The 22,510-nt window shown below is 42.7% G+C and overlaps 1 protein-coding gene across 4 annotated transcripts in view; it reads left to right on the top strand.

Annotated features, from left to right (window-relative positions):
• trim44 (tripartite motif containing 44) overlaps positions 1–22,510 on the top strand; it is a 56,875-nt gene that overhangs the window by 13,099 nt on the left and 21,266 nt on the right. Inside the window, exons 1-5 of one of the 4 annotated variants that reach the window (XM_071529149.1) lie at positions 4,128–4,509; positions 5,361–6,036; positions 7,595–7,672; positions 14,716–15,006; positions 21,453–21,475. In XM_071529149.1, coding sequence (XP_071385250.1) covers positions 5,401–6,036; positions 7,595–7,672; positions 14,716–15,006; positions 21,453–21,475 — 1,028 coding nt within the window. In that variant the 5' untranslated portion in view covers positions 4,128–4,509; positions 5,361–5,400. Of the gene's footprint in view, positions 1–4,127; positions 4,524–5,360; positions 6,037–7,594; positions 7,673–14,715; positions 15,007–21,452; positions 21,476–22,510 lie in introns of those variants that run through there. The other 3 variants (XM_071529146.1, XM_071529147.1, XM_071529148.1) reach the window with 3 other exon arrangements.

Below are 22,510 nucleotides of genomic sequence, written 5' to 3'. Positions count from 1 at the left end.
TTCCAACAATCTAATCCAGGGTAGACCTTGGGTTTATGAAAACAGACATGAGGCAGAACGCTCATGGGATGATTGATTCAATGACTTATTGATGGAAAGCTGCTACCCTGCGGCTGGATATCGATTCTGTGTTTCTAGGGAGTAGAGGAGAAGGCCGTAAAGAGTTTCTCTGACTCATATAATAGCCTTAGAGAGGTATAATAGAAGATTATGAGTGATGTGTTTCCATCATCTATGGGGAGCTATATTGCTCATAATGTCAGAATTTGATAATGCATGTATACACGCCGCATACACACACCTTTGTACTTCTATCCTTATAAGGACATTCTATTGGTTGCATTCACTCCCTATGTCCTAAACCCTAACCTAAACCTAATCCTAATTCTAGTCTTACTCCTAGACCCAAATCATACCTTAAACTGGCTCCTTGGAGATGCAAGGACCAGCCAAAATGACCTCACTTTGCAAAAATATCCTCACTCTAAAGGTCTAAATCTCTCGTTCTCACAAGGATAGGAACATAGATAGGAATATGAAAACACACACACACAAAAGAGACACACACACACTTGAAAATCTTCAAATCCAACCACAAATTCACCACACCACCACCATTATGTGAAGTGGAACTCTCCTCAGTCTCCCTCCACTCTCGCTAACCCGGGTAGTTGGTTTTCATAACGTTTTTCTGTTTTCTGTCCTGCTGGAAGAGAGAGAGAGAGAGAGAGAGAGAGAGAGAGAGAGAGATTAGCCCAGATATCCCTTTGGCAGTAGACAACAATAATGAGTTGGTGTTGTTTGTGATACTAGTGATTATGCATTCTGGACCTATTTATGATACACAGTCCATTTGATTGAATATGAAATAGAAGCTGCAGTTACCATGTAAAAACGGATTACTTTGGTTCTAAGACATAAACACTATGGGGCTAGGTTAGACGCGGGGGGGAAATGCAGAAATAGGAACACTTTTGTACTCTGCTCAGCGCTCAGCAAAATAACAGCCAAATAGACGGATTTAGATCACTGACAAATGTAAACTACTAAAACACCTGTTCTGTTTTCCACTGCGGTTGCCTGACATGTTGTATTTTTACCATGTCAACACAGCACATTTGGCTGTCATTGTTGAATATAGACTGTATAATACCAAAAAGCAGTCCTTTATGAAACCTGGAAATACTGTACAGCCTGTCCAGGGTGTTTCCCTGCCTTCTGCCCAATGCATGCTGGGATAGGCTCCAGCCCCCTGTGACCCTGGATAGGAATATGCAGGTTGGGAAAATGAATGAATAAATGAATTAATGAATGAATTTTACTGTTAGATTTTATGTTTACTTCTCTGTATGTTGATCAATTCAATACAGATGCCACCAAAAACAATACCAAAAAATTATATTTTGCTGGGTATATGAGAGGAGTGCAAGTGTGTATTGTAGCTTTGCTTTTGAGGTTGAAGCCCTGAATGTGCTGTGGGTGTATATATATATACACACGAATATTGTGAGATCTTGATCTTACCCTCAGATGATGAGATTCTGGGAAATACTCCTCTCCTTCTCTTTGTTCTTCCTCTCCCAGCACCCATTCTTCTTGTTTCTTCCTCCCTCACCTGTACCGCTCTGCTCAGCTGATCAGCCCTGACAGCTGTCCTTCTCCTCCCCTGCTCTACACACACACACACATACACACACACACACACACACACACACACACACACACACCGAGACACACCAAGCAAACGCTACAGAGCAAGCACAGCAGCACCAGTCCACAGACAGCCTCACAAAGCAGCATATTGATTCTGCTTTACGATTCACAGCGATGCTATGACAGGTGCAGGGAGTTGTGGAAAGGAGCATCCAGAGAATGATCCAGAGGGCAAAAGAGGAGCTGGGAGACAGGGTGAAATAAGACAAGATAACACAGAGAGGGGGGACTTGCTAGCTCACCCCAAGCAGCGGTGTAGTTCTCCTGAGACAGATTGGTGTTGTTGCACTGAAAGACATTTGTCTCTGCCCTAGACTGGCGACTGACCTCATGCCAGTAAAACAATGTTAAAGCTGAGGCATTAGGTAAGTGTTTTCTGTCTGCCCTGCTTGTCTGCCAAAACTTCCCCCTTCACTATTGGCTGGTATTTCTAAGAGCTGCATATTCTTTGTGTTGCCAGCTCCCATGGACTGGCTTTTCTGTTTCTGTATAAACACAGCCTCAGAAATACTCTATATTTTAGGTAATCACATTTTCTTCCCAGTACATGTAACATATTGTTTCTGTAATACCACCCTTGGATAGAAAGGCTTGCTAAGTTCCCACATATTATATTTCTATTGAGTGCTTATTGTAATTAATTGCAAGTCAACGATCCTTATAATTGTTCTCAAATTGTGTGCAGCATACAAGATGATGAAAACTGAAGAATATTTTTTACTCTTTATCAGGGTTTGCTGCGGCGAGGTTAGATTGGAGAAGGAGGGATTTCAGAATAAATCAGTTTTAGTCTCAGGTGACATCTCACCTCCAACTGACCCGACACTCCATCTATTTCAAAGGAATGTGGCTCAATAGTTTAAGATATGCGATCAAATGTGATACTGCTGTGATGTTTCTGGCCCTCAGTTTATGCTCTCAACACCGAGTGCAACTCTAAACTCTCAGAATCTAGGTGTACATCTGTTAACGATGCTCCTCTGCAAACACATTTTCAATTTCAAGTGTAAAATCTGTCTGGCTTAAGCAAGCCTTAATGCAAAGGCAAGTTTTATTCTGTCTGTGAAACTTGTTTTCATTGCTCTGTCCTTGCTGTTTATAGTCTAGCCATGGATCTTTTCTGGTGGCAGTGTTTTTATGAGAGCATATGAGCGCTCCTTTTTTCCGACGCTTTTACAGTTGTTTCCTCAAACATCTCAAAAACGTTGGCAAAAACAGCTTCATCACCCATATCCGGTGCATGTAAAAGAGGCCTATTTGGCGTGTTATTTCAGCTTAGACTCTTTCAGTTATTTATGGTGTGCCATAGAGTCACAGAGACAGTCGACAATCACTTGCCAAATACTGCTTATGTGAAGCCAGGCTCAATAGCCTCTTTAGGTCTCTCCACAGAGAGCAGTTTGTTTTTGCTTGTCTCTCCCTTTCTCCGGCTCTCTAATCCTGCTCCATTGTCTGTCAGCAGTGGCTAATGGATAGAAATGGAGAGGAAAGCAGATGAGACTCATTAATTTCTGCGTTAAAATTCACATTTTCTGCCTTTTCCAACTAAAGCTGTTAAAACTTTTCCTGTATTCTGACAATACATACATCTTTAATACTGTCTTTCTCTTACCGTCCTCTGTCACATATTTTGTTGTTATTTTAGAGAAATAAATAATGACCATTAAAACCCACTGTCTTAAACCACTTTAAATGCTCACTGGCTAACTAGCTGGTTGCATTTTGTGATGTAAGCATATTGCTTTTGCTTACTGGTCAATTCCCCCACAGGGACCAGTTAAGTTTCATCTCAGTTTCTTATTTCCCCATGCAATTTTTACAGAGTTGTGTGTATGTGCAGTGCAGAAAAATCGCATATAAACACTAGCATATTCAAAACTAGCTACACAAAGGCGACAAGGAGGGAGTTTTCTTTTAATTATTATTTTAATTATTACTGTTGTTATTTATTTTTCTTTATTACCTTTATATATATTGCATTTTCTTCTTTCTTGTAACTTTTCCCACTTGCATTTTGTTCTTGTATTATATATGAAGCACGTCATGCTTCACTTGTTGTATGAAATGCATGATTTGATTTGATACAGGTTATTGCGTGCAAGTGGACTTGTTATTGTTTTGTCGTTTATCGGCTAATTCCGATAATTTGTATAGTCTTTGCATTATGTTCTGTTGTATACTGATATTCTTTGCAGTAATGTCCCTGTCCTGACTAGCACGCGTTTCCTGACCTGAACCAAGTCACATGTTATTGTTATGGTTGCGCAGTTGTCTGACAACAGAAACAGAAAGATGTGTCAGCGGGAACAACTGTATCGTGTTATAATGAAGTTTAGTGTTATAAGCGCGGGAAGTGGGTTTATTAACATCACTTGCAATGGTGCGAACACTTTCACTTTCCCTTACGTCCGGGGTTTCAGCTCCTGTATGTGCGTATTTGTTGTTATCAAACGACTTTTCTCTCTCCAACCTCCGCGTGTCTCTCCCGCTCTCACTGGAGAGAGAAGCAGGAAGTAGGAAAAAAAAAACGGGCAGCTGATGAAAACAAGGAAGTGAATGCTGTCGGATCGTAGCTGGAGCTCGTCTTCTGCTGTTAAGTTAAAGTAGATCAGAGGAACAGAAAGCAGCCGGCTGTGCTAAGGAAGTGCTAGCTAGCCTGCAAGCTAACAGCTAAACTGACTGTCTGCATTATCTCACAAGCAGCCCGCAGAGACAGAGAGAATATAGAGGGAGAGAAAAGGAGAGACTGAGTCGTATACAAACCAGCAACCACATACTGGAGTGAGTTGCACACTGGTAAGCCCCACAGGGTAAGAGTGAATGTCTGTTTGTGTCTGTGTGTGTGTGTCTTTGTGTGAGAGAGCAGTGTGAGTGTGTGTGTGAGTCAGAGAAGGAGAGATAGCAGAGAAGGGCCGGTGAAAGAAGGGAAGGGGGAGTTTTCTCTGCATTAAAGCACTTTTTTTTCTGCCGGTTGTTTGTGTCAGCAGAGGGAAAGAATACACAAACAGAGCTCAGGAGAGGAAGGCTCCAAGGAGAAAGAGCGAGAGAGAGAGAAAAGAAACAGAGATTGCTGTGTGTGTGTTCGGTGAGCCAGGCTTGCAGCGAGGTCTCTCTCTAGCTCTCCATTCTTCAGCTTCACTCCCACAGAGTGGACTGAAAGGAGGGAGAGGAGAAAAAAGGCTAAAACGAACAAGTTAAAAGGTCAAGGCCTGTCAGCGGACACGGGGAGGCGGAGCTAAAGGGAAAACGAAAGCGTGTGTGTCTGATCATGCTGGGGGTAGGCATACACACTCAGCACTTTGTGCTTGTGAGTCAGTAAACAAAGTGTGTATGTTTGCACACAAAGACAGTCCAGCGACTGCATGGGCTCTTCCTGTTTATTGCCCTTGTGGCAGGAGGTGCAAAGAATGATGCGTTATTGGATAGTATGATGGAGCATTGCACTGAATGTTGTTTTCCTTTGACTCCATCTATATATCATCTATTGCAGGAATTTCAAAGCTGTAGTCCAGTGGGATAAGTCCAGAGGATCTTGGCATCTATGATAGCAGTCACCATATAAACCTTCTCCTGTGCAGCTGTGAAAATGACGTGCCCAAGGTCACATCTATTTATAACCTGTCCTCCGCTCTATGTGTCTCCTATAGGGCTTTACTGCTCTGATCCCGAGAATTATTATCAGCTACCATGAGCAACCAGGGGGAACCCTGGGAAGGAACGATGGGGCAGAAACAGGAGGAGCTGCCGCAGATGGACGGGTCATGTGATGCCTGTGAGCCGGACGAGGCCCAGCCAGCGACACAAGTGTGCCACACCTGCAGCTTTGCCTTCTGCCCCGCCCACGCCGACAGACACGCCAGCAGTACACATCACCCACTAACACCTTATAACCATGAGGCGACACAAGTGGACAGACACTCTGGGGCCGAGGCCGGAGCTGAGGCCGGGCTCGGGGCCGGAGCGGAGAGGGGAATGGGTGTGAAGGATTTAGATGAGGGAAACATAGCTCTCGGAGCGGCGAGGGTCGAGGCAGACGAGGAGGGCGACACCGAGGAGAGAGTAGAAGGGGAAGCGCAGAACGGTCTGCCGCTGGAGGCTGAACCGGGTGCCGGGGCCGAGGGCGCAGAGGCTGCAGAGGCTGCTGCGGAGCCTGGGAAGAGGGACACTGTGACGGTGGAGAGGCTGCGCTGCAAGGAGCACGGACAGGAAGGCTCCCTCTACTGTAAACTAGACGAGAAGATCATCTGTGTGCTGTGTGCCGTGCAGGGCAGTCACCGTGATCATGAGATCATCACTCTGCACGAAGCCTATCTGTGGCAGAAGGTGAGTTGCACTCTGAGGAGATGACAGGTTTATATAGAGATGAGTGGTACTGTATGATTCACTGTATGCCCTCTACTGTACATAATCATTATAGCATGCTCCACCGCACCTACAGCACTATAATGTGTAGCATAATGTATTCAGAACACGCCTATCTGGTTTGCATTTGTAATGCAGTATTTAGCAGTTTGCCAATAGCTGTAGGCCCGGTAATCTTTAAGTCAACTCACCAGGGCTCTGAGAGTTCTGTGTAATGTTTAAAACATAACAATATGTCATGATCACCCAAATGACGTCATTAAAAAATACACTTAATTATCTGGCTACTTGAATAATTTCCATGAAGCGGGAATCAAACATGATGATGAACATATTCCAATGTCCGTTTGGCTTTGTGCCAATTATGGCTTCACCGTTTCTCCATTCCCCAGATGGCTTTTTGCTTCAGGCGTTTTTAATGTGGGTCCAATGAGTCACCAGCCACTCAGTGCAGCATTGCAGTTGGTACAGTAAGCTGGGCTAATGTTGCTCGGGACAGGAGAATAACACCATCATCACCATGGGCTCGGCTCAGCAGAGCATGGAACTTTGTCATGATTATTGTCGCATTTAGAGTCGGATATTATCAGCACACCGGTGAACACATTAGGGCTGTGTCATTGCACAGAGCGCCAATTAGCAGGGGTGAGATAAGATCAGCATTCAGGTTTTAGTTTTGGATTAATATTTTGAACAGTCAAGGGTCTAGTCAGTCTGCACTGTCGCTTCTGTATCCATGTTTGACTTCATCAACAGCAGCCTGTTTGAAGAGACTGGGAAACCAAAAAGCCTGTTTGTGAACATAAAAGTAAACTGGATCAGAAAATGTTAGCTAGTTCAGCATCTGAAAATTGTATTTGTAAACTGTAAGCGATGGATTTAGCTACAGTAATAATGACCCACATGGCACGATGACTATAATTTATAGAACCAGTGCGTCGTCCTCTGCAAGGCTTGGTCCAAGCCCTGTGGCTATACATCTGAAAAAATAGATCAGGACACTTCACTGACCTACTCTTGCATCATGGCTACATATAGATCGACAAGAGAAAAAGGGGGTCAAACCATACCACCCTAGGCCACATTATTTACACTAGGCCTACTCTAGCATTTAGCCTGCTTGTGGACACTGGAATCAGGCTTTGTGTTTGAATGTATCCATGCGAAAGGATCCTATATATCCTAGAGTAGTGTTATGACTCCCTGCTGCAAACGTGATCTTTACAATGCTCTGTTTGCTGTTCATTGCATTGAACATGTCATACTTTGTATATAAACTAGTAAGTAAAAGGTAAGTTAACTAGGTAGTCTAGTATGGTGGTCTTAAAACTGGGTATCATATCATATCATATCATATCATATATCATGTAAGATTCAGTGATTCCTTATTCGTACACAAATAAAACATCCTTTTCTCACGTATGTGTCATAGACAAGGGAGCTCTCTGTACCACGTACTATGTTTTGATATGGTGGCATAGTATTGTGTCTCTTATTTGTTTGTCTGCTCCACTCGTAGAGCAGGGAGGGCTATGACCTGCTGGGCTGCACACAGCAGATGGCTGAGAAGATCAAGACCAAGTGGACCAATCCTGAGGTGAGTCCAGCCTCCTGAACACAGAACACTGAGGCCCAAAGCGAATGGAACATTTTCTTAAAGCATCCCAAAAATGGCCGCATAAAGCTTGTAGAAGTCTCCAAATGTCAATATTCACTCTCGCCAGTTGAGACAAAGAGGAACAAGTACAGCAAACCTAGGGTTTAGTTGTGAAGGTGGGGAGAGCCAATTATGTAAAGAGAGGAGGCTGCCATCTTTGTGAACTTGATCCATTTAGGAACTTGCTAAAGTTAAGGTTAATGTTGCTCATACAATCAGGTGGCAGTAATCATACAAATTGCTAAAGTAGTATAACTTAATTTTATGTTTAATGTGTAATGTTGCCTAGTTTATGTTTTTTGTTTATCCTACATATTCTGCATTGATTATGTTTAGGCTATCTCATGTTAACTCATAAATTCTCAAGTAGGTGTATGGTATGATAGTTAGACTGAGCTAAAAGGGCAAAAACGTCCATTTCAGTGTGTCTTTAAGAAGTTTTATGGGTATGGAGGCACTAGTACAGAGTAACAGCTGCAAAAGGAGTCTAACTTCAATAAATACAGAAGTGAATACTACTTTCAGGTTTGCTGCCATGGTTTCATAGCACTAAAATAATTCAAACTGAGAGTTTTTAAAACAGAGAGTCATTGCAGCAAAAAGAATTGAACCTAGTTTCAAGCTATAGAGAGCCATAACAGAACAGAAAAAATAAGCCAGTACTCATTTCTAATTCAGTGGGTAGAGCAATAAGCACTGCAGTAGTATAGACACTGCAGCGGTGGAGACACAGCAGTCTGGAATGAGATAAAGAGGGATTAGAAAGAGATTATGTCATAAAGGCATTGGGTAGTAAACATGAGAGCCAATTATTTCAATCCATATTCATTCATTCTGCCCCATTCACGGAGCTTGCCTACTGGGTTTCTGCAAAGATATAATTCCACTTGAAGCTTAGAGTGATGGCATCATTGTGTGATTACTGAGTCATTTCATTCCAGGCTTCAGTTGGTGTCACTCTTTTGACTCAGCACTTCTGCACAGAGTCAGAGGTTGCATTTTCAAAGTGACTCTGTGATTTAAGCATCAGAATGTATAAAGTAGAAAGGAATACTAAAGAATCATGATTTCCTTCTAGTTACTTTCTTTTTTAAACCTTATTTAACTAGGTAAGTTGACAAAATTTGCTTGTATTCATCGCAATGAAGGACTTGGAGGGTGGATTAGGTGTATTACACACACATGCGAGTGCGCACGTATACCAGGGAGGTTGCCGAGTACGATCACAGTCTTGCACTGATGGCAACTGAGTAGTTGCGCTGGAGCAGTTGTGCCTTGTGCAAGAGCACATTTAGTGGTAGTAACTGAAGGAAAGGAAAGTGGCACACATTCTTTTCCTGCTCCCAGATTGTCCCAGTCAAGGGATTTTACCTTGTGACCTTTGGGTCACAAGCTTATTTCTCTAACCTTCAGGTTACTGCCTGGGGCTCAGTGCATCTCCCGCAAAATCATCTTGCTCTTGAATTCGAACACACCGAAAAATGTTCAAGCTGAGTTTTCATGACAGGTCGACCTTGAAAACACTGGCTATAAGTCCATTACAAATGGCTTAGTGGGGGCATGTTCTGCCACTGAAAATAAAACCTGACCACAGACTGTGATGTGTGTTGTGTGAGAATGTAACAGTGAGTAGCAGGGTCAGGGATAAGCAGCTAGGTCTCATCTATTTACCATCTACAGCAGCTGCACCTGCTCTCTCAGCCACCCCTGCAGCCCCGCTCTGCCTTCCTCTCTGGTTATATAACTGTGTCTGTGCCTACCTAAGAGCACTGGGACGTGGGAGCATTGCTCAAAACCTACAGAGATGTGACCTGTGGCACAGTGGCATAATGCAGAAGGTTAATTTGAATGGCCTGTGAGAGGTAATACCTTTATTGGCAGCCAGCGCCCCACCGCGGCTCATGTCCATTATCATACTGAAATATCAATGCTGCCCCAAGGACTTCTTGGACATTTTGTCCCTTGCCATTCCACTGGAGAGGTGTAGTGTGTTCAGCGAAAACCACTTTCCTCTTCACTCACCGGGCAGTGTGTTAGAGACCATTATGTGGATTTGTCAGTGTGTCCTCTCTGCACTCTCAAATGTCAGCGATTCTTATTATGCATGACTGGTAACCATCAGAGTGACTGCTTCTGGCAAGGAAAGAGTGTGTGTGTGAGAGAGAGAGAGAGGGAGAGAGAGAGAGAGAGTGACAGAGAAGTTTGAGGAGTTGAAATTGTAGCTTAGTCCTAAAGGAGTTTTGGAAGGAAGAGGTGTGTGTGTGTGTGTGTGTGTGGTGAGTTGGATGAAAAGGTTTAACCCCTAGCTGGTGTTTACTTATTAAATCTAGCCTGTTTAATTATGTACTTTGCCTCAGGTATGGGGATTTTAATCTCCCTGAGCTCATATCTCCGTTCTCCACAGGGAAATGGAATATAATACATAAAAACAGTGATGAGGCTCCATACATATTAATGGGGCACCAGAGGGGTATAGTGTAGCATGAGGGGTCTCAGATAGCTGCCTATCATTCAGCCAATTTTGCCCAGGCTTGATAGTCAGAGAGCTGGAAACAGTGTGTGATGCATGTTGTGGCTTCAGACCAGGACAGCAGGTAGTCAGCATATTTGCCTCACACTCATGTTTTATTTACTCACTTTCTGCTGTGCATAGTGTCGCCGCACAGCCTACGGTGCTGCTCACTGCAGCTACAGAGAGACGAGTCCGATATCCGGAGAGGACGGTAACATCAACCCAGTCGCACAGACAACGCCAAAATATATGCACGCATGCACCGGCTCCATCCGTTTTCTCTGCCTCATAAAGTCGACAAGAGCAGCATACGCATTAAAGCTGTCTTAGCGAGCCCAGGCTAAGGAACAGACAGGGAAGGCATGAAAAGACTTGGCTGCTGCTGTTAGGCTTATTCATCCTGTTCTTCCTCGTCCTTCTCCACCTCGTCCCTTTCTTCTTCCTCCCCCTCTTCCTCTTCCTCTTCTTTTTTTTTCTTCCTCTCCTCTCCCGTTGCTCTTTCAATCTTTCATTCCCTTTCCCTTCTCCTGTCACACCATTTTAATTGAATTACCCTATGTATCACTCCCCAGAAAGTTACTTGGCTGACATTTCTTCAGTCACAAGCAGGTAAAATGCACAGGGCATTGAAACTCTCATTACAAAACCAAAGACCTTCTCTGTCATGCTTCCTCTCCCTTTTTTGACTTCTCTCACCTCTCACTGTATATTACTGTGTTGTTGTTTTTTTGTTTTAAAAATAACATGCATTATAATATGTAGGCTATTGCTGTGTTGTGTAAGAGGCTAAATTGGAGAATCTAATTTCTGGAAGAGATAAAAGAGAGAGAGAGAGAGTAGTGTTCATTTGGAACAGGGCCACTATAGCCAAGGGCAAGGACAGACAGTTCAAATCCATTTACTCCTAATGTTCTATTAATGCTTTTTAGGCCTTTTTAAAAAAACATCACACAAAACAGAGCCACTACCACTGACTGAGCAGCAGTCCAGGCTCTGTTTCAGGTGATGAGAACATTTAAGGAAAGTTAAATTTAAAAGCTCGGGTCACTCAGATATTTGTCGGGAGCTGTTTTGTCTGTTTTCCTTTTTAGTGTGTCCTGATCGCTTGTTAATGTAATGTGCCATGCTGCTTTTTGCTGTTTTTCTCACACTGATCTATTTTCAGTCCCAAGGGTTTTGGTTCTCGTTACGCTTTTTTTCGTCAACACTAATGAAATGCACAACCTTTTGCGTAGCCAGTCACGCGTGTGAAGTTAACACGTGTGTGAAGTTAATTCCATTTGAATGTCTTGCAACATCGCAGTCATGTGAAAAGTTAGTGGAATGTCTTCAGGAGTTTGCTATTTTTAGTAAACCACAGATCACAGCTTTCTCTTCTTTCTGTAGCAATGCTTTAATTCACTCTTTTTGCTCAGTCAGAATTTCAACCTACCCTCCTTACATCTCTCTACCCATACCTCTCAAATGCAAAAGATAATGAAGTAGAGGTACTGTGTAACTCAAGTTGTCATGTCCTTATTAAAATGAACATTTAGACAGGCGTGCCAACTGCAATTTAGATTGTGCAGTCTAACTGACATTTTATGGCATTTCAGTCATTCAATTGCTTGCACCGCTGTCATTACTGTTTCAGATAAGAGAAATAATACAAAGTGCATTTTAAGAAGAAGTCAGCATTCCTAATCTGCTAGCCGAATGTCCTATCTTTGCCCCCCTCTCTCTCTGCCTTCTCCAACTCCCTGCCCTTGTAAGCACTGTGCCTCTGTTTCTCCCGGGGCCCCAATTGGAGGCCTCAGCTTGCAGCCATGTAAATGAAGATTAGCACGCATGGATGCCTCCCTCCTCGCTAGCAGGGCAGATGCTCAGAGAAACTCTGGCGCTGAGTAAAGGGTCCAAGGGCAGAGGGCTCCTGCTCCACAAACACAGGAGCGCTGATCCGGGATCATGGCCCCCATCTGCCACTGAGGCCATGGGGACTGAGTGAGAGGGCAGGGGGCTCTGCAGAGGTCCTGGAGAATGGGAGAGGTGGTGAGAGAATGTGTCAGGCTGCCAGATTGATGACAGATAAGATACTAAAGACAGAGGAAGGCTTTATGTTGCAGTGCTCGCTCCCCAATTCCTGTCAAGGCATTGCTCTTGGGCAACAATAGACTATGAATGATGGGAACTGCTCTCTATAGGCTAGCTATTCCATTTCCTGAAACTGTTTTGTGTTGGGAAATGTGACCCAAAATGAAAAAAAAAAAGCACGCACATTGTGTGACATAGCTTTTGTTTTTCATAGATTATTGATGGTTTTAAAATGGATGTTACATACAAGGGATCAGTATATTATTTTATTTTAATTATGAAATGACTTATTTCTCAATTTGAAATGTATGGTTGGTTTATGGTATTTGGTCATATTTTTATATGCACTGAATACTTTGGTTGTAGACTGACTAGGTAGCTAAAGGAAATGACTACAATCAAGGTTTTCATCAGTATTCATTATCATGAGTGAATGCTAAAGCTAGTTTGGAATTTGGAACCAGTTTACTAACTACTGCAACTGTTAGCTCACAAGTTCATGAATATAATGTAAAATGTTGATCCGCAGAGTTTTGTTTGGCAAACAAATCTATATTCACAAAGTGTAGGTGTTATGGTATTTTGGTATGATACTGTTATATTACAACACTTATGTTTTGCCAGCATTTTTGAACATACCGATTGTCGATGAATGAAATCTCCTAGCAGAAGCCAGGAGTCAAAGCCCTTAGAAATTAATATTTTGAAAGATCAAGCAGTGATTATTTAGATTTACAGTGGAATTGGATCTAGATATTGAGGTTGTTGCTAGTGTTCCAGTGTTCATGACACCTAAATCAGAGCAAGCCCACAGCAAGGTATCAAACACGTCAAAACACGAACAACAACTTAAGCATTAAATTCCAGTCCCAGCGTAACATGAAGTAATAACTGCCTTGTCATCTCTAAATGTATTTTTGAGTGCTCACATTCCTAATGATAAGCCTCTGGAAGATTTAATCAGGCCACCTTCAATTTACTAGGATTTATTGTAGCACTCCCTCCTAGTGCTCTGTGTGTTTAAGTGCAAAAACCTCCATAGACCAGTTTTTGAAAATACTTGTGTCCTCTCTGAACTTCAAAGTTTGCAGATAAAATTCACTGGAGTGTATATGGACAGGAAATGGAATAGCTTGCTAATTCAAAGTAGTTATGGCCTATGGTTCCTCATCTGGCAGATAGGTATTCAGGCCATTGATTTTGGTGGAGCGAAGAGGGAAAATTGGGACACGATGACTCTTTGCTTTCCAATTAATTGTTAACTAACTTTCCGTCTCTCTCTCTTATTCCAAATGAGTGATGGGCATGTTTTTCTTTGCTTATACAAAGAAAGTAAATTAAAAATGTTACTTCTCTCGGTTGGTTTAATGGGCAATTTGGAGAATCTGATTGCTTGTGCAGAAATGCCAAATACATGATAAGACTTCGGCCCCTGAGGGTCCCGGCTCTGCCAACCTCGGTGCAGACTGATGATTCCTTGCTTCACTGGAGAGGGGGAAGCTGAGGGGCAACAAGAAGAAATAGACGGAAAGGAAGAGAGTGAAGTTCAGCTTAAGGGAAGAGGCAAGACTGAGCAGCTGAGCTAAATTGAAGCGATGAGAACATATTCTGGAGCGGAGATCATGATAAGGGACCGTGGGGTGCTCTACCTCGTGACAGCATCTGGGTTCAAGGTGGAGCCATCTCAGTGGGAAGGATTGTAGGGGGCTGTCTGCTCATTGAGGTGTTTTATAGTAATGAGTCGTAGCTAAAGAGAGCCTCGTTGGGGAACAGGGAAATGGATTAAAAAGGAATCTCAGTGAGCAGTTCAATTGCCTTGAAAGCCAAACAGATGGCTTGCTGTGATAGAAGGAGCCTCTGAGGTCTCTATCTACAGATGGGACGCATGGAGATTGCCTCCAGAACTGCTTCATGCTATCAATTAGCTTCAGCATGACAGAGACCAACGGCCTTATAAAAATGACATTCAAATACACAAAGACAGAAATTACTTTTAGCCATGGCCCCTATACTTTGGTCATCCTATGCGCATTTCTATCTTGTCTCCATTCTTCCTGTCTGTCTCTTTCACTTCTGGATGTTCACTTCATATCTCCTCCGCTCTTTTTACTGTCCTTTCATCTCTATTTTTACTTCCTCATTTATGGGCTCCATGTCTGTCCCTGCTTCTGTGTTATACGATTATATCTCAATGATTCATGCCCACACTAAAGTAGCTCATTCAAGTTCATTTGGAATGACAGCTTAATACATCTTTCCATCTTGGTCACTTGTGGACATGCTTCTCTAAAATTCACCCACTTCACTCTCTCTCTCTCTCTCTCTCTCGCTCTCTCTCTCTCTCTCTCTCTCTCTCTCTCGCTCGCTCACTCTCTCTCGCCTCCTCATCTACATGGCCTAGATGTCCACAGAGGAGCTGGAGGCCTACGTGAACAGCCAGTTTGACGAGCTCCACAGATTGGTGCGTCTAGAGGAGAAGAGGACCCTCCACCTGGTGGATCTTAAAGAGGCCTTCCTGACAGCCTCCGCCGCTGAGAAGATTGCAGAGATCACCGTCCACACTGAGCGGCTGCAGGAGGAGATGGCCAGCATCACACACCAGCTGTGCCTGCTGGACCAGGCCGAGGCGGCGGGGCCTGCGGTGGCAGCAGAGGTCCTCATCGCAGCGCCAGGACCCGCCCCCAGACAGCAGGTGAGAAGAACTCCCCTCCACAGTACGCATGTTTAACATCATGAGCTATTAATTGACAACTAAAATCATTTAGGATTGTCAGCAGCACAACCTGTCTACATATGTGGTGGAACCTCACTTTCTGGTAATACTCTGTTGATCCCTGTAGCAACCAATAATGTAATAACTGCTGGATAATGTAATAACTTGTCAAAATGTAATAAAATGTTCCTCTAAGTGAGTTGAAAATGTAATAAAACCGGCGATTATACAAAATTGGCGGATAATGTAATAAAATCTCCTCACCAATATGACCCCCCCCCCAATAATGTAGTAACTTATTAAACTATCTGGCAGTTATTACTGGGCTTCTTATTTATTTTTATTTTTTTTACCTGTAATCTAATAATATTGACTAATAATGGAATTTAATTTTGGATTTTGGATTTTTTTTTTTCTCTCACCTGTTATCCAACAGTGATCTGATCATCACCTATACAAACAGTTTATCTGATGCAAACACTAAAACACAACTCTCAAACAACCACCAGGATCTAACACATCAGTGTGTCAACTTATATCCAACCCATTTGTTTTTTGCACAACATGAAACTGGCACTCAGTACTGTACAAGGGAGATTTTATTACATTATTTGGAAATTTACTGCATTAACGGTTTAAATTACATTTTCAGCTCAGAGGGACATCTTATTACATTTTGACAAGTTATTACATTTTCTGGCAGTTATTACATTACTGGCTGCTATAGTCCCTTGAAGGAGAAATTAGTCTTCCTTCTTATTCAGTGTCTTGCTCAAGGACACTTCAGCAGGGTGGCTACTTGCTGTAAGGGGGGCTTGAGCCCAGCAGGCCTTCTAGTTAAAGGATAGTCTCCCTAATCACTATGCGACTGTGCTGCAAACAGCAAAAGGAATATGTAAACAAGAGCCACCATGCACATTTACATTCCAGCTGAGAGGAGAGGCTGGCTTGAGTTATCAGGGCATACATTAGATTCACGTTGAGAAATGTAATTTTCCTTTCATGGAGTCAGCTGTGTAACTATGGTGCAGGTAGTGAGATGCAAATAAATCTGGCAGTGTTGGCTGATGAGGCACAAGTATAACTATGTTTGTCCTCTGGCTATTTGCCAGCTGTACATACACACACCAGCTGGGTACACTGCCCCTTCTCTTTTACATACCGGTCCCTGCACCAAGGTTAGGTTCCCATGCTCGCATACCACTCACTCACACTGGAGCATGTGTGTAGATATAGTATGCATTTGCACACACGCACACAGAGCCAAAAGAGCAAGCATGTTACTTACACCTGTGTCCAGACTCTGCAACACTTCATTCTCTCACTCACTTCTCATTTAAACATTTAAGAGGAGGCTTTTATTGCTTATAGGCCCCCAAATTAAAATATCCCACTGGTCCATTTGTCACCTGCTGTACTGTAGTCACCACAGGCAGGCAGGGAGGGTTGAGTGTTCCCCTGTGATGCTGTGCAGGGCCAGGGAGGCTGCAGTAATGCTTGTGGCTGATGTGCAGATTGCTTTTCTGGCTGAGAAATGAATCCATGGTGGGCCAAGTTCATTAAGGCCCTAATTGAATGCCGATGGTTACCCTGTTTGCTCTCTTGTGTTAGTTATTGCTGGAATAAGTAATGGACACTGTTACTTGGAGATGTATGGTCATGGGAGGAGTGTGTGTGTGTGCATTTTGGGGAGGTATAGAGAAAATCTGTTATCCAGGCATGTGTATGTGTATGTGTGTGCACACAGTGCAAGCCAGTTGTATGTGTAGGTGCATGAATGTATAGATTTTGTTGTGAATGGGTCTGGTAGTTGCATGTATGGGAGTGAGGGGGAGAAAAAGATTCAGGGTGACTTTAAATCTATCTTTAGAATACCAACTCATGCATTTTTTTGGCCTTGATACAACATTTTTTAGCATGTTCACCTCCACAGTTTCATGGACAATCAACTAGCAACATTAGCTTCTGTGGGATCCATAGTCACATTGGTTACAGTGGGAAGGGGGCAAAGTAGAGCTTGGGATTTAAATGCCACGATTGAGACCAAAATATGAGTAGATTTGACACTGGAAAACAGAGATAACAAAACCAACGTCCTCAGCTTTGCTAGAGTGAAAATTAATTAATTAATAATACATAACATGTTGACCCCTATTAACTATTGTTTTTTTCTTCCTGTAAATCACAATCTAATCACCTGTGAGCTTCAGTTATTGCCTCCAGCATGTTTGGAAGTAGTGCCTTGATTCCTGCTATTTACAAGATAGAAAAGCTACCAGCTTCAGAGCCAAGTCAGGAAAGTGAACACTGCTTTGTATGCATATCAAGAGCCCACTGACCACAGCCATGTGACAATACGACTATGGGATGGAGCAGACCCATGGTATGAAATATTTTCTTCCTGATTGTTATCCATCTTTTAAACCACTCTCCACAGAACCCACCACATAACTGAGGTGAGTCTGCTTGCTTAAGGTCAGACAAACAAATTACCATCGGTTCTGTTCATAATCTCTCTTGCTTTTGCTAGTGCACACATTAAGACACAGGTGTACTCACACACACACACACACACACACACACACACGTCCAAAAGTCCATTTATTACTGAATTGCTCGGCCTCCATATTTTGTCCTGTAATCTGCAAATCTGTCATTAAATCAATAAAAAGTGCCAGTAGGTAAACAGCTGTACAGCCACACACTGTGTTTACTCGTCTATCCACTGATGACTGTGATTAATAAACACAGATCTGTCATCCAGCAGGAAATTATCTTTCTGCCTGACTGGCACACGGGAACGCACAGTGCAGAAAGTCATTGAAAACACCCATACAGATACACAGAGAGCACAGAGAAGAGACTGACCACAGGAAAAGACAGGGATGCACAAGTATGCACAGAACAGACATGCACATGATGCAGGTATAGCAACCTCGATATCATGATGAGGAAAAATATACAATCTTGTTTGTATGTCTTAAACCAAAAATTTTAACTGTTGATGAGTACACACAGTTTACACCCATGCTACAGAAAAGATACCCAGGTAACACAAATCATTAAGCCTCCAAGCCCGTATAGATAAACATTCATGCATAAGACCCACTCACATGCTCCAGTGCTCACATACCCATTCTTTTGACCCAAATTTGTGTGTGTGTGTGTGTGTGTGGGTGTGTGGGTGGATGTGTGCATGTGCATTTTCACATGTATGACACAAAAGTTTCTGTGAGGTTGCTTTTGTGCGTTTGTGTGCGAGTGTGTTTGGAAAAGCGGAGGCGGTGGGCTCATTAATGTGTAAGCTGTTAGGACCCCTGGCTGGAAAATATAGCCAGCATCCCTCATTAGCCAGGCATTAGAGGGCCGCACCAGTGACCGTGGTCTGACCCGGTCCTGACCCGGGTCACAGTGAGCAGTGTGGAGACTGATCTGAAACAACACATCCTTTGCCTAATGACCCGTCCTTTAAACGGGCTGAAGCTCATTATTAAAGCTCACAATCTTTTTGAAGACATCACACACAGTGCTTATCTTCACCATTCTCAAAGTAGTGTCGACAGAGTGCTTCTCCACTGTTTTTCAGCCATAAAGATATGAGCTTCCCATGTTGAAAGGTTTCACATTTTCTAGTTCAGAGGTGTGGAAATTAAAACAATCCAAGTAGCTAGAGGCATCATTATAGGAGATCTCTGGGAATGACAATTAAATCAGTTTTCTTAACAGAAGATCCCTCCATTCTCTCCCGCCCATCACTCTCCAGCACTGCTGCATGCAAACAACTAGTGGATGTTTCCATAGAAATACCCACCCACGTTTTAAGAAACAGCATCACTTCCACAGTTATTTGTGCAAGCTATTAGAGTTTCAACGGAAACAAGGCTCAGTCTTTATCCTATTACTGATTTGTAGTAAGAGCGAATAGCGCAGTTATCAATTATGAAATAAACCTCATGTGATTTTAAAAGTTCAAGTACAGATCAGTCAATGTTTTATTTCAATTTAATTATGAATGGAACAGTTTCAGGTTGGATCTGTTGATGACAGATGAGTCTGGGTTCTTTTAGCTGTCGGAGACATTTTAATGTTTGCACATATTGATTGAACTGTCCTAGGCCAGATGAATAAGACACACATTGTTAAATTAAGTACTATTCTGCTTTCAGGGTATGATTTTTCTCTAAATATATTATTGAACAGTTAGCTGTGATAGCTGCAATCAGAACTAAGCTCTACAGCTCCTGTGAGCTTCTTTCTATCAACATATTTCATTCACAGATAATGGCACTAAAAAAACTCCTTAATTGGACCAAATGAAAACACAGAGCAGACAATTGGGAGTGTGATAACATCACATTTTACTAGCATTATGTTGTGCCATCTCAGGAAATATCACAGAAATATGCATTATTAATTCAACACTTGTACACATAGAATCATTAACTTAAAAGGACCTGGTAAATAGATATAGCCAGGCTCTCATGAGGCTCCTAGACAGTAGTACAGTCATCTTCATTCCCCATTTGACTAATTGGAACTGAACAAACTAATTTATTATATTTTGAATTCTTAAAGCATTTTCTGTGGGACATTTTCATTTTGTAGCATGAGAGAGAGCTCCATATGAGTTCATGTGCAGCTGGCAGCGATGTCTGACTTTTTATGAGTAATGATGATAGTAAGTACCCAAGAAGCCATGTTTATAACACATTATGCTTAACCAGGGCAATGCAAACTCAGTTATATATTTCTGTGTAATGTGTCAAGAAATGTTGCTAGTGCTGGATGCGGGTGGAGACTGCTAATGTCTCAGACTGTTGCAGACTGATTGCTCATGAACTTAAAATGCAGTGTCAGTGTCTGAAATAAACTTTTTGGCTCACCTGCTAAGGGCTGGTAAGCTAATAAAATGTATCTGGACTACCTGCCAAGAATAATACTGGCCAAAATAATTTGCATGCATTTTTCATAGAAATGTGTCACCCTCTCTGTTTTCAATGCTATTTTATGTACATAATCAGGCACTGTGTGAAACGAGAGAGATTTTTTGTCTTAATTTTTTCTTTTTGGTGGCCTCACACCTGCCATGTTTCACCACATGGGAATACTGTTAGGCTTCAATTAATGCCAGGCTAGTTAACCACCCAAGCAGTGTAGAAACAGGAGGACAGGTTTGCAGAAGTTAAGATGCTACTTTGTGTAGAGCCAGCGGAACAGGCAGCCAATCAAGAGTCTGTTCTCCAGATGTCAGTTTTGGACCCTGATAGAGCTGCAACGATTAATCGATTAATCGATTAGTTGTCAACTATTAAATTAATCGGCAACTATTTTGATAATCGATTAATCGGGTTGAGTAATTTTTTAAGAAAAATAAATCAAAATTCTCTGTTTCCAGCTTCGTAAATGTGAATATTTTCTGGTTTCTTTACTCCTCTATGACAGTAAACTGAATATCTTTGGGTTGTGGACAAAACAAGACATTTGAGGACGTCATCTTGGGCTTTGGGAAACACTGATCGACATTTTTCACCATTTTCTGACATTTCACAAGTTGACTTTTGAGTCTATTAACGTGTTTGACAAAGTAAACCAAGAAAAAATCTCAATGAGTTTAAATATTTGGAACCATATTTGATCAAATATTTGCCCAGATCCATAGCTCAAGGTCCTCTTTGAAAATAGACCAATTGAGACGAGCAGTGGTATAACAAGTAGTTGGGCTGTAGTGCATGACAGCAATTTAAAGTGTGCTGTATGCACAGAAGAATTGTGTTTGGCATGCCAAGTACTGAGTATATGAGTATATGAGTATATACATATACAAAGTGTAAAACTTGTAAAATAATGTCTTTTCAGCTTTCAGATGCAGACCCAATTTAAAATATGGATCAGTGTTGCTCTGATGTTTACAGTGTAAAGAAACCATTAGCATTTAAAACTTGGATAGCTGTCACATAATGCCAGTCCACAGATCATGTGCTAAAGCAATTGTTTTGACAATGATATTTTCAACTGAATTGAAATAAACCACAAAAGCCAGTAAGGGAATCATGTTTTCACCTCAGGTAGTGCTTTGTTCCTAACTGCTCCTTTAAGAGCTGTTGGTCATGAATAAACATCAGCACAACTGGGTGATGAAAGTGAAAATTAATTGGTCAGATTTAGAGCCACACCAGCTGTGGACCAAGTTGTTGTAAATTATCTTGTTTACTTTTCTTGTGTTATCTACAACACCTGTGCTAAAATTTTAACTTTTTTTTTTATTCTCTCTCTCTCTCTCTCTCTCTCTCTCTCTCTCTCTCTCTCTCTCTCTCTCTCTCTCTCTCTCTCTCTCTCTCTCTCTCTCTCTCTCTCTCTCTCTCTCTCTCTCTCTCTCTCTCTCTCTCTCTCTCTCTCTCTCTCTCTCTCTCCCTCATTGTTTTCAGCACGACATTGAGGCCAGGCCAAGGTAAGACTGCCAACATGATTCATGTTCACCTTTTTATAGCAGCTGCTGAGCAGGGACTAAGGACCCTTCAAAACCTCCCCAGCGAGGTCCTTCTACCATCAGCCGCCACGAGACTGACGAGTATTCAACTCTCATAATAACACACACACACACCGTCCACCTCTTTCTCCCTCCTATACACTCCCTGTTCAGTCACTCACTCACTCACAGACTCACTACACCTATGCACATCAACCTTCCCATGCCTCCAATCCTATCCTGTCACATGCGAGTCACGTCGGTGGCCCAGCAAGGCAATTAGTAGCTCTCATCTGTGTGTGCCCGCTGGAATCAGAAGAGGTGACAATCTGCCTGCTCCAATAAGAGGGCTGACAGACAGAGGCTGGCAGGCTGATGCTGTGTGTGTGTGTGTGTGTGTGTGTGCGTGTGTGTGCGTGTGTGTGTGTGTGTGTGTGTGTGCGTGTGTGTGTGTGTGTGTGTGTGCGTGTGTATGCGTGTATTTGTGTTTAGTCGAGCTGTTGTGTCATTACCGGGGTCAAGTCTCGCCCCCCAGATACAACAGAGTATCGGATTTACATTTATACTATCCAGAAATTGATTGTGTGCGCACGCAGGTGGGCGCAAAAGAGGGAGTGAGAGAAACCGACAGGCTGGACAGACACAGCCTTATTATTTGTCAGCCGCGATTACAGTTTGTTTGCGTCGCTCTCTGCCTGTATCCTTCTGCTGTATCTCTATCTGCCTGAGTGTCAGACAAAAAGTGTCAGACGAAATGGATAGTCCTCGCCCCGTGTCACCGTTATTGATCTGCTGACACGGAAACCTCTCCACCTCCCTCGCCCAGAACAGGAACATTGCTAGCACCACCTACCGTCTCTGTCTCCCCGCTGCCTGCCTCGCTGGGCTTTCATCTCAAAGTACTCCTCCCGCTCCGCAGACGCAAACACACAAACACGAACCCGCATACACAAACCCAAACAGACGCCTGTGCCCCTATCTGACTGTCTGATCTCAGCAAATGCCAGCCCATCTGTC

The sequence above is a fragment of the Centroberyx affinis genome, unplaced genomic scaffold (assembly GCF_046629955.1).
Source record: "Centroberyx affinis isolate AG114_WGS23_722 - 3 ecotype Tasmania unplaced genomic scaffold, CSIRO-AGI_Caff_v1 ptg001770l_1, whole genome shotgun sequence".
Taxonomy (NCBI): domain Eukaryota; kingdom Metazoa; phylum Chordata; class Actinopteri; order Beryciformes; family Berycidae; genus Centroberyx; species Centroberyx affinis.
The sequence above is the reverse complement of the archived record's forward strand: the minus strand, read 5'-3'. Positions and strand labels throughout refer to the sequence as shown.